Source organism: Gekko japonicus, unplaced genomic scaffold (genome assembly GCF_001447785.1).
Source record: "Gekko japonicus isolate JY-2015 unplaced genomic scaffold, Gekko_japonicus_V1.1 scaffold2548, whole genome shotgun sequence".
Taxonomy (NCBI): Eukaryota; Metazoa; Chordata; class Lepidosauria; order Squamata; family Gekkonidae; genus Gekko; species Gekko japonicus.
The window spans coordinates 136148-148737 of record NW_015174914.1 but is presented as its reverse complement, the minus strand read 5'-3'; the positions used below and the strand labels follow the sequence as shown (position 1 = coordinate 148737).

Genomic DNA, 12590 nt, shown 5'->3' with positions numbered 1-12590 from the left:
TTCAATCCCCAGCATCTCCAGTTAAAAGGATCAGGCAGGAGGTGATGTGGAAGACCTCCGCCTGAGACCCTGGAGAGCCATGGAGAGGGGCTGTGGCTCAGTGGAAGAGCCTCTGCTTGGCACGCAGAAGGTCCCAGGTTCGATCCCCGGCATCTCCAGTTAAAAGGACCAGGCAGGAGGTGATGTGGAAGACCTCAGTGGCAGAGCCCCTGCTTGATATGCAGAAGGTCCCAGGTTCAATCCCCGGCATCTCCACTTAAAAGGATCAGGTGGGAGGTGATGGGAAAGACCTCCACCTGAGACCCTGGAGAGCCGTGGAGAGGGGTTGGGGCTCAGTGGAAGAGCCTCTGCTTGGCACACAGAAGGTCCCAGGTTCGATCCCCGGCATCTCCAGTTAAAAGGATCAGGCAGGAGGTGATGTGGAAGACCTCGGCCGGAGACCCTGGAGAGCCGCTGCCAGGCTGAGTGGACAATACTGACCTTGGTGGACCGAGGGTCTGATTCAGTATTAAGTCAGCTTCCTGTCTTCACGTGAAGAGGCGAGGAATGACTGAGAGAGAATCCTCTGCTCTTTCACCAAACTGCCATTGCAAGGATTTCCATAGAGAAGCCGTAACAGTTAGACTAGTTCCACCCTGTGGCGTTTCAGCATTGCAGACTCACCTGTGACCGAGCGCAATTTCCTTTTAAAGATCCAAGGGGAATCGAAAGCCTCCAAGACTGGGAAGAACGTCAAGTACAAGGGCGTCTTCGGCACCATCGCCACCATGGTGAGGATGGAGGGTCCCACGAGCCTCTACAACGGGCTGGTGGCCGGGCTCCAGCGCCAGATGAGCTTTGCATCCATCCGCATCGGGCTCTACGACTCCGTGAAGCAGCTCTACACCCCCAAGGGATCGGACAGTAAGTCCGCCGCCGCCAGCAGATGTGTCAGAGCAGATTTGGATGCGATCAGTGTCCCCTCTAAGCTGAGTGAGTGTGAGCCAGCTCACCATTTTTTAAGCCTCTGGGCTCACACGTTTTTGTCTCAGCTCAGGAAGGACGGCTCCGGAGCAGGGTTCCCTCTAAGCTGAGGTTAGTGTGAGCCAGCTCACAGTCGTTTAGCCTCCGGCTCCCACATTTTCGTCTCAGCTCAGGAAGGACGGCTCCGGAGCAAACTGATTTATGCAGCAGCCAAATTGCTCGCTTCACAGCTTTAATGCCAGTAGATCGCAAAGTAGAATTTTTTGCTCACAGCTTAGAGCAGGGGTGTCGAACTCATTTGTTATGAGGGCCGGATCTGACATGTGTATCACAAAATGTAACGCCAGGTAGCGGAGAGATAAACTTTATAAAGGACACAAACACAAAGGGGTTTTTAAAAATTTTTAAATAAAAACATGCTTAAAACATGAGCACTCTTGCGATATTTTGTTTAACAGTGTCTGATAACTGACACCTCTTGCTCTGAATTATTGCATCAAAATGTCTGTGCTGTTGCAATCTCGAGTATGCTGTTCAAGTGTGTATCTCTTAAGCTGCAAACCTACAGTGATGCAGCAACAGCAAAACTGGAAGAAGAAGCAGAAGACAGCCAGTTCCACTGTGGGATAGAAGCCCTCCGGGGGCCTGATCCAGTTCCCAGGCCGCATGTTTGACACCCCTGGCTTAGAGGGAACATTGGATGTGATGGCACACCCGCTATTAAGAACATAAGACCATAAGAGTAGTCAGTGTTGGATCAGGCCAGTGGCCCATCCAGCCCAACACTCTGTGTCACACTGTGGCCAAAAATACCAGGTGCCCTCAGGAGGTCCAGCAGTGGGGCCAGGACACTAGAAGCCCTCCCACTCTTGCTCCCCCCAAGCACCAAGAATACAGAGCATCCCTTGCCCCAGACCGAGAGTTCCTATCTATACCTTGTGGCTAAGAGCCCCTGACAGACCTCTGCTCCATATAAGAACATAAGAGAAGCCAATGTTGGATCAGGCCAGTGGCCCATCCAGTCCAACACTCTGGGTCACACAGGGGCCAGAAATACCAGGGGCCACCAGGAGGTCCAGCAGTGGGGCCAGGACACTAGAAGCCCTCCCACTGCTGTCCCCCCACCCAAGCACCAAGAATACAGAGCATCCCTTGCCCCAGACTGAGAATTCCTAGCTATACCTTGTGGTTAAGAGCCCATGATGGACCTCTGCTCCATATAAGAACATGAGAGGAGCCAATGTTGGATCAGGCCAGTGGCCCATCCAGTCCAACACGCTGTGTCACACAGTGGCCAAAAACACCAGGTGCCATCAGGAGGTCCACCAGTGGGGCCAGGACACTAGAAGCCCTCCCACTGTTGACCCCCCCCCCAAGCACCAAGAAGACAGAGCATCCCTTGCCCCGGACCGAGAGTTCCTATCTATACCTTGTGGCTAAGAGCCCATGATGGACCTCTGCTCCGTATAAGAACATAAGAGAAGCCAATGTTGGATCAGGCTAATAGCCCCTCCAGCCCAACACTCTGTGTCACACAGTGGCCAAAAACACCAGGTGCCATCAGGAGGTCCAGCAGTGGGGCCAGGACACCAGAAGCCCTTCCACTGTAGCCCTCTCCCCAAGCACCAAGAATACAGAGCATCACCTGCCCCAGCCTGTGAGTTCCTATCTATCCCTTGTGGCTAATAGCCACTGATGGGCCTCTGCTCCAGATGTTTATCCAATTCCCTCTTGAAGCCGTCCATGCTTGTAGCCGCCGCCACCTCCTGTGGCAGTGAATCCCACGTGTTCATGACTGTTTGGGTGAAGAAGGACTCCCTTTTTATCCGTTCTAACCCGACCACTCAGCCATTTCATGGAGTGCCCACGAGTTTTCAGAGGGTTATGTACGCAGCCGTCGCCTAGCTGCATATTCAGCCAGAGCGGTGTGGAGGTCGGAATGCGACTGAGGAGACCCGAGATCGAATCCTTCCTCAGACATGATTTCTCACTGGGTGACCTTGGACCAATTGCCCTCTCTCTAAATAAAGGGGTCGGTCAGACTCACATTGGGGGGGGGATGCATTCACAAATATGCCTCCCTTGAAGGTAAAATTAGACACACACCCCTCAACCTGAACATTACATTAAAATACATGGCTGTCACCTAGCGTTGCCAACCTCCTGGTGGCACCTGGAGCCCTCTTAGAATGTCAGTCTCCGGACTACAGAGATCAGTCCCCCTGGAGAAAATGGCTGTTTTGGAAAGTGGACTCTATGGCACTGTACCCCCCTCAGGTCCCTCCCCGTCCCAAACCCAACCCTCCTCAGTGTCAGCAAGCTGCCAAAGGTTGTTGTCTGTATGTGCATTATGGATTGAACACCCCCCCTCCGTTTCCCCTCTGTAGTTAACCTCTTATGCGCATGTCAGCCCTGCCTCCCATGCGCTCATCTTTTCATTACTCTGCATTCCCCTTCCATGAACGCTAGTACCGCTTTGATGTACCGTTATCTGGCCAAGGCCACAGGTGGTGAAATGCAGGCGGCTTTGCTTAGTCTTTAATGAGCAGTAGTGTGGGAATAGAATAATTGTTTAGCATATTAGAACCGTTGCTTCACAGGGTTTGGGCGCGCGATGGGCATCCTGTGCGCGCGCGGGGGAACCATATCTATTGGCTAGTGTAATTATGAAACTGCTTTATCCTACCTTGCAACGCACATTGTGTTATTCTGAACAGAGAACCTGTTCTAAGTACTTCATGGCTTCAGTAAAGTAAAACCTTCCTGCAAGTGTGTACTTCATTGCCCGCTGTGGGGTCTGACACTCAGGCTCCACCATCCCCCAAATCTCCAGGAATTCCCTAACCTGGAGCTGGTAACCCTACTGACATCTGATCCAGATGCTGAGAAAATAGGGGCCACCCAGTGAACTTTGGTTGAGGTGAGATTTGAAAGGTAGTCTTTCTTTACGGTGGCCAAACTCCGGGCAGGGCCTGGAGCCCTCTTCGAATGTCATCTCTGGACTACAGAGATCAGTCCCCCTGGAGAAAATGGCTGCTTTGAAGGGCGGACTTTATGGCACTGTACCCCGCTGAGCCAGTTTGGCGTTGTGGTTAAGTGTGCGGACTTTAATCTGGGAGAACCGGGTTTATTAATACTACTAATACTAATACTAATAATAATAATAATAATCTTTCAATTTATTGATCGTTCAATCCTTGCAGAGCTGCCGGCTCTGAGCAATTTACAGTTACTCATGTGTAGACACGGGACTAACAATGATGGGGGTAAGGGAGGACAACATATATCATTTTTAAATCACACACACTTCGCAGTCGACAGGGAGTTTGGTCAGCTGTAAGCATCAGACGTGTTCCGGCAGCATTCTTAGTCGGCATAGCTTGATGTTGTCAGCATTTTGGGTTTGACTTCCCCACTCCTCCGCATGCAGCTGTTGGTGTGACCTTGGGTCAGTCACATGTTCTCTCAGATCTGTTCTCTCAGGAGCAGTCCTCGAAAGAACTCTCTCAGCCCCACCTGCCTCACAGGGTGTCTGTTGCAGGGAGGGGAAGGGAAAAGGAGACTGTAAGATGCTCTGAGACTCCGAAATCCAATCTCCTCCTCCCTCCTCCTCTAAACCACATCTCCCCAGGTTCTACCCCAAATCTCCAGGAATTTCCCAACCCAGTGGGGGCAACCCTAGCTGTCTTCTACACGTCACCACATTGGTCCTCAGTCTCCAAAGAGATGAAGAGAAGAGATTGGATTTATACCCCGCCCTTCACTACCCGAAGGAGTTTCAGAGCAGTTTACAATCCCTTTCCCACAACAGACACCCAGTGAGGTAGGTGGGGCTGAGAGAGCTCTTTCGAGGACTGCTCCTGAGAGAACTTGTGACTGACCCAAGCTCACTCCAGCAGCTGCATGTGAAGGAGTGGGGAATTAAACCCAGCTCTCCCAGATTGCAGACTGTGGAAGGTCGGTAGTTCAGCAGTTCGAGACCCGAGTGTGCCGCATGATGGAGTGAGCTCCCATCTCTAGTTCCAGCTCCTGCCAACCTAGCAGTTCAAAAGCAAGACATTGCAAGTAGATAAATAGGTACCCCTTCGGTGGGAAGGTAACAGCGTTCCGTGCGCCTTGGTGTTTAGTCATGCCGGCCACATGACCACGGAAACGTCTTCGGACAGCACTGGCTCTTCGGCTTTGAAACGGAGATGAGCACCGCAACCCTAGAGTCGGATTCGACTGGCTTTCGAGCAAGGGAACCTTTACCTACCAGATTAGAGTCCATGCTCCTAACCGCTACACTACGCCTAACCGCTGCTCCAAAAGAAGTATAAATGCTGTAAACAGAAGATGGACTCTGACCCTCAAGACGTCTCTCCCTCTTTCTGTCTCTCTCAGATACCAGCATCTTCACCCGACTGCTTGCCGGTTGTACCACGGGAGCCATGGCGGTGACGTGCGCCCAGCCCACCGATGTGGTCAAGGTGCGCTTCCAAGCGCACATCAGAGTAGTTGGTGGGCCCAAGAAATACAATGGGACCGTGGATGCCTACCGAACCATCGCTCGGGAAGAAGGAGTCAAAGGCCTGTGGAAAGGTACGTTGGGCCATCTGTTCCTCTAAAAGCGGGACCAGTTTCACGCTCCGGCTCCCTTTCTTCAGCACTTTGCCAGTCTCTGGAATCCACAGTGCTAAGGCTTTACTTCTTATTTTTTTTCTTTTTAATAGCTTTTTAAAATAATAATAATAATTATTATTATTATTATTATTGTTGTTGTTGTTATTATTGTTATTGTTATTGTTATTGTTATTATTAAAATAGAGGTACCAGAAAACAAGGGGAAAGGGGGATATAGATATTATAATGATCTATAACTGCGGTGGTTCAGAGGTTAAGACACTGAGCTGCAGACCGGAAGGTCTGTCGTTCGGCAGTTCGAGACCTGAGTGCCGTGTGACGGAGTGAGCTCCCGTCTCTGGCCCCATCTCCGGCCAACCTAGCCGTTCGAAAGCAAGAAACTGCAAGTAGGTAAATAGGTACTGCTTCTGTGGGAAGATAACAGCGTTCCGTGCGCCTCGGTGTTTAGTCATGCCAGCCACTTGACCACGGAAATGTCTTCGGACAGCACTGGCTCTTCGGTGTGGAAACGGAGATGAGCACTGCAACCCTAGAGTCGGATTCGACTGGCTTTCGAGCAAGGGAAACCTTTACCTTTACCTAACTTATTCATAACAAGGACAAACACCATTAAATATAGGCCATTTAACATAGACATTTAAAATACATAATATTAGAAAGATTTTTATATACTATATACATTTATTATTAAAGCCTAGCCTTTCTTACCATTAGTTACTATTAATATTAATAGTAATAGTCTATTAACTGTTAGGCAGGGATTATTATATTATATGTTCAATTACATCTTAATACCACTACAGTTGTCGTAATCAAACTATAACCAAAGAGTACATTTATAAGAGCATTTTTTAAAAATAAAAAGGATATCAATAAACTAGGTTCATATATACGTCAAAAACTATTTTTTGGTCTTGAATATAGCATTATTTCAGAAAACACTTGTATTTATATCATTGTAGTATTATCTATAACTTTAATTGTATTAGTGGAATTATATTATTGCCTAAGCTATCATTGGAGCTGCAGTGGCTCAAGTGGTTAAGACGCTGAACTGCAGGCTGTGGAAGGTCGGTAGTTCAGCAGTTCGAGACCCGGGTTGCCGCATGACAGGGTGAGCTCCCGTCTCTAGTTCCAGCTCCTGCCAACCGAGCAGTTCGAAAGCAAGAAATTGCAAGTAGATGAATAGGTACCACTTCGGTGGGAAGGTAGCAGCGTTCCGTGTGCCTTGGTGTTTAGTCATGCCGGCCACATGACCATGGAAACGTCTTCGGACAGCGCTGGCTCTTCGGCTTTGAAACGGAGATGAGCACCGCAACCCTAGAGTCGGATTCGACTGGCTTTCGAGCAAGGGAACCTTTACCTTTAAGCTATCATTAGAGTGATGGGAAAATAAAAAAAATAAAAAGCAACATAGTAACTTTAATACAAGTCACTCATTTTTCATCTTGACTAGTCAGACTTGACTGTGCGACTGAACAACAACAACAAAAATTAATAAGCACAATAATTCCCACTTTTTTTTCAAATTCTTTGACCGGAGAGCCAGTTTGGTGTAGTGGTTAAGTGCGTGGACTCTAATCTGGGAGAACTAGGTTTGATTCCCCACTCCTCCACTTGCAGCTGTTGGATGACCATGGGCAAGCCATAGTTCTGTCAGAGCTGTTCTCGAAAAAAGAGCAGTTTCTGTCAGAACTCTCTCAGCCCCACCTGCCTCACAGGGTGTCTGTTTTGGGGGAGGGGAAGGGGAAGACGTTTGTGAGCCTCTCTGAGACCCCTTTGGGTGGTGAAGGGCGGGGTATAAATCCAATCTCCTCCTCCTCTTCTTCTTTTTATATAGTTTGTTAACTTGGCCATAATCGCTTTGCTTCTTCCGTCGCCCCTTTTTAGGGACCCTTCCCAATATCACCCGTAACGCCATCGTAAACTGCGGGGAGCTGGTGACCTATGACCTCATCAAGGAAGCGCTGCTGAAATATCACCTCATGACTGGTGAGGAGACGCCCCGCTGGATCCCACACATCGGGGGAAAGTCGTGTTACTGATCGGGGGGGGGGGGGGCAGAGTTCTCCCGGAATTACCACTGACGCATAGCGTCATGTCCGGGCGACGGCGAGACCCTGACCTCATCCCATGCACAGCCTTCTCACAAAGGCCCATTTCCTCTGGGTCCCCTTCCCCCCCCCCCCAGCCAATGTTTCAGCTGAATATCTGGTCTCCTTTCTCTGCCCCCCTTAGATAATTTCCCATGCCATTTTGTCGCTGCCTTCGGAGCCGGTTTCTGCGCTACGGTGGTGGCGTCTCCAGTGGATGTTGTCAAGACAAGATACATGAACTCAAAACCCGGGCAGTATAAAAATGCCCTTAATTGCATGCTGACCATGGTGGTGAAGGAGGGCCCCACTGCGTTTTACAAAGGGTAAGCGATATTCCTCGGACGAAATGGCTGTCACAGAATGGCTGCCGCAGGAGGTGCAGCGCGATCGCCACAGCTTAACTTCAGTCACACAGTGAAGATCTCTGTGCTGCGGTGGCAGGTGCTGCCAAAGCAGTGTTTTAAAAAATCTGCACAGGCCAGGCCCGTAGCCATGGTGGGACTTTTGGGGTTCCGTCCCCTTTTTTTAAAGGCACAGCCCACAGAATTTCTCCTATAAATGCTTTTTCCAATAATCTTTAAACATTTTTTTAAAAGGCGTGCACTCCTTTAAGCAGAGTGGCGTGCTGTAGTCCCACACTGAGCAAGGGGGTTGGAGTGGGTGACCTCTAGGACCCCTTCTAACTCGTAGCCATGGTGGGACTTTTGGGGTTCCGTCCCCTTTCTTAAAGGCACAGCCCACAAGAATTTCTCCTATAAATGCTTTTTTTCAATAATATTTAAACATTTTTTTTAAAAAGCGTGCACTCCTTTAAGCAGAGTGGCGTGCTATAGTCCCGCACTGAGCAAGGGGGTTGGAGTAGGTGACCTCTAGGACCCCTTCTAACTCTGTCTCAAGAAACTGGTCTCTTTGAAGAGAGTTTTTCTGACTCAGTGTCAGCTTTCTTGACTATAGAAGTCGTCACCCCCCACCTGCCAGATTGTTCTCAGAATTATTGCTTAGGCTGGCAGAAGCTATTAACTTACAGCAGCTGAGAACTATCCTCTCAAGTGGTTGACAGCTTGCATTTGAGAGATCTATCCTGGGAACCGCTTTCGATTGGATAATTGGCTTTTCTTTCTGCACTGAGAACTTCAGCCCCACCAGAAAAAAATTTGCCCCACGAGCCACAAAATCCTCGCTGTGGGCCTGGCACTGCCAATCAAATCTCCAATGGCCAATCAGAATACTTGCTGGGCAAAAGCCCCACCTGGCTCTGCCTACTTTCTAAAAACCCTCGGAAGGTGCCAGTAAAGGTGTCAGCGGATGGCATAGTGCCAATGGGCACCACATTGGGGACCCCTACAGTATATTCATTACATTCACACTAGTTTGGTGTAGTGGTTAGGAGTGTGGACTCTAATCTGGGAGAACCGGGTTTGATTCCCCACTCCTCCTCATGCAGCTGCTGGTGTGGCCTTGGGTCAGTCACAAGTGCTGTCAGAGCTGTTCTCTCAGGAGCAGTCCTCGAGAGAGAGCTCTCTCAGCCCTGCCTGCCTCGCAGGGTGTCTGTTGTGGGGAGGGGAAGGGAGAGGAGTTTGTAAGCCGCTCTGAGACACCTTTGGGTAGTGAAGGGCAGGGTATAAATCCAATCCCTTCTTCTTCTTTTACCTCACGGGGTGTCTGTTCTGGGGAGGGGAAGGGAGAGGAGATTGTATGCCCGCTGAGGCACCTTCGGGTCGTGAAGGGGGAGGTATAAATCCAATCTCTTCTTCTTCTTCTAGTGGTTAAGTGCACGGACTCTAATCTGGGAGAGCCGGGTTTGATTCCCTACTCTTCCGCTTGCACCTGCTGGATGACCTTGGGCAAGCCGTAGTTCTGATAACAGCTGTCCTTGAAATGGCAGTTTCTGTCAGAGCTCTCTCAGCCCCACCTACCTCACAGGGTGTCTGTTGTGGGGAGGGGAAGGGATAGGAGATTGGAAGCCGCTCTAAGACTCCTTTGGGTAGTGAAGGGCGGGGTACAAACCCAATCTCCTCCTCCTCTTCTTCTTCGACAAAATGTGTGAATAGTAAAGGGGGCTTTGGGGGTGTTCGAGTGAATGTGGGTATAATTAGGGGTCTGGTACAAAGCCGGACAAAATAACACTCCACTTGTCGTGCTGTGGGGGAAAACTTCTTGTTTTTAGTGAATTCTGTTGAATGGATCTTTTACACACCATTCTGTAGACCAGTGTGATTTCGGATTGTTGTGATATGGGAAATAGTGAGGGTGGAGGGAACTCCCTGAGCATTCTGGGCCTCTGAGGAAACCTTCACCGGTTCCCTGTCCTCTTTCGTAGCTTCATGCCCTCATTCCTTCGCCTGGGCTCCTGGAACGTGGTGATGTTCGTCTCCTTTGAGCAGCTGAAAAGGTTGATGGTTCTGGCCCAGGTGGCGTGGGAGTCCCCGTTCTGAAACCACCAGCGGCCCTCTCTGAGCTGAGAAGGTGGAGGTGGATCGTGCCACGCACTCCCCAAGAGCAACACTGCCAGGAAAACACGAGACGTGGCTTCACATGGGAACTGTCCTCCGGCGTGAGCTTTCACAAGATGTTCTCGTCAAGGGTGGCAAGATGCAAACATTGGTTGTGACAATTGCTTTAATACCGGCTGCACCGCCCAGGAGGCCTAATACTTAAGCCAACAGAAGAAGACTTTCAAAAGGAACTGTGAGCCATGGCTTCCAAGGTAGTTTCACTCGGAAGGTTCTTCCTGGCGGATTTGGATGTGACACTGCAGACCAGTAAGTATCAGGAGACGTGTCCGAGGGTGACCTATAGCACCACTCTTATCCGGTTCTCTTGATGTATGGTGTCATTTCATGAGAATAGCAGAGTAGCCCTGCTGGATCAGACCAGGGAGGGTCCATCTAGTCCAGCCTCCTGTCTCACACAGTGGCCAACCAGTTCCTCTGGGGGGCCAACAACAGGGCAGAGAGGCCGAGGCCTTCCCCTGATGAGAACCTCAGAAGAGCCCTGCTGGATCAGACCAGTGAGGGTCCATCTAGTCCAGCCTCCTGTCTCACACAGTGGCCAACCAGTTCCTCTGGAGGGCCGACAACAGGGCAGAGAGGCCGAGGCTGTCCCCTGATAAGAACCTCAGAAGAGCCCTGCTGGATCAGACCAGTGAGGGTCCATCTAGTCCAGCCTCCTGTCTCATGCAGTGGCCAACCAGTTCCTCTGGAGGGCCAACCACAGGGCAGGGAGGCTGAGGCCTTCTCTTGATAAGGACATAAGAAGAGCCCTGCTAGATCAGACCACTAAGGTTTCATCTAGTCCAGCATCCCGTCTCACACAGTTGCCAACCAGTTCCTCTGGAGGGCCAGCAAGAGGACGGAGAGGCCGAGGCCTTCCCCTGATAAGAACGTCAGAAGAGCCCTGCTGGGTCAGACCAGGGAGGGTCCATCTAGTCCAGCCTCCTGTCTTACACAGTGGCCAGCCAGTTCCTCTGGAGGGCCAACAACAGGGCAGGAAGGACGAGGCCTTCCCCTAAAAAAATATAAGAAGAGCCCTGGTTGGATCAGACCAGTGGCCCATCTAGTCCAGCATCCTGTCTCACACAATGGCCAACAACAGGGCATAGGGGCTGAGGCCTTCTCCAGTTAAGAACCTAAGAAGAGCCCTGCAGGATTAGACCAGTGGTTCATCTAGTTCGGCATCCAGTCTCAAACAGCAGCCAATCAGTTCTTTTGGAGGTCCAACAACAGGGTCTAGAGGCCAAGGCCTTCCCCTGATAAGAACCTCTGAAGAGCCCTGCTGGGTCAGACCAGTGGTCCAGCATCCCGTCTCACACAGTTGCCAACCAGTTCCTCTGGAGGGCCAACAACAGGACATTAGAGGCCGAGGTCTTCCCCTCATAAGAACCTCAGGAGAGCCCTGCTGGGTCAGACCACTGAGGGTCCATCTAATCCAGCATCCTGTCTCACACAGAGGCCAGCCAGTTCCTCTGGAGGGCCAACAACAGGGCAGAGAGGCCGAGGCCTTCTCTTTACGTCGCCTCCTGGTTTCTGGGATTCAGAGGATTAGTGCCTCTGGATGTGGAGGTTCCCTTTAGTCACCCTGGCTAGTAGCCACTGTTAGGCCTCTCATGATCACAATAACACATGAAGCTGCCTTGTACTGAATCAGAGCCTTGGTCCATCAAAGACAGTAATGTCCACTCAGACTGGCAGAGGCTCTCCTGGGTTTCAGGCTGAGGTCTTTCAGGTTGCCTACTGACAGATCTTTTAACTGGAGATACCGGGGATTGAACCTGGGACCTTCTGCATGCCAAGCATCCCACAACCTCTCCTCCATGAGTCTATCTAATCTCCTTTTAAAGCTGTTCATTCCTGTGGGCCGTCACTATATCCTCTGGAAGCGAATTCCACATTTGAATCCCTCTCTGTGTAAAGTGGTATTTCCTTTTGTCCGTCCTGATCCTACTGCCCATCAGTTTCAGTGGAGACCCTCAAGACCCAGTATTTTGGGAGAGGGAGAAAAGGTTCCTTTTGTCAACTCTCTCCACCCCAAACGTAACTTTATAAACCTCTCTCAGGTCCTCCCGTATTCATCTCTTTTCTCCCTCTGTTCGGCCTCCCTCCAAAACCAGAGGTACACCGATCATTCTATTAATGGGTGCTTGTAAACGGAGGGGTGGAGGCTGCAAGCAGGAATGAGGACAGGAAGGGGGCAGCTACAGCCTACGGAGAGCAGGTTCTTGTCGAAAGGGGGCAGCGAGGATCTAAAAATACATGTCAGCAGGGGTCGTTTCCGGCAGGGGTGCACATGAGCAGAGCTCTGGCAGTAAAGAGCCCAGGGGGCGGGCACATGCAACAAGCCCCACCCCCTGCTCCCAGCAGCCCTCAGTCAGAGCAAGAAGCAGCCAGGTAAGTTGCAGAGCCCCCCCCC

The 12590-nt window shown here is 50.7% G+C and overlaps 1 protein-coding gene across 1 annotated transcript in view; it reads left to right on the top strand.

The window, feature by feature from the left end:
- Positions 1-12590, top strand: part of LOC107122026 (mitochondrial uncoupling protein 3-like) — a 20921-nt gene that overhangs the window by 6045 nt on the left and 2286 nt on the right. Inside the window, exons 3-7 of the mRNA XM_015425051.1 lie at positions 693-903; positions 5347-5544; positions 7477-7578; positions 7825-8005; positions 10003-10444. Coding sequence (XP_015280537.1) covers positions 693-903; positions 5347-5544; positions 7477-7578; positions 7825-8005; positions 10003-10117 — 807 coding nt within the window. The 3' untranslated portion in view covers positions 10118-10444. The remainder of the gene's footprint in view (positions 1-692; positions 904-5346; positions 5545-7476; positions 7579-7824; positions 8006-10002; positions 10445-12590) is intronic.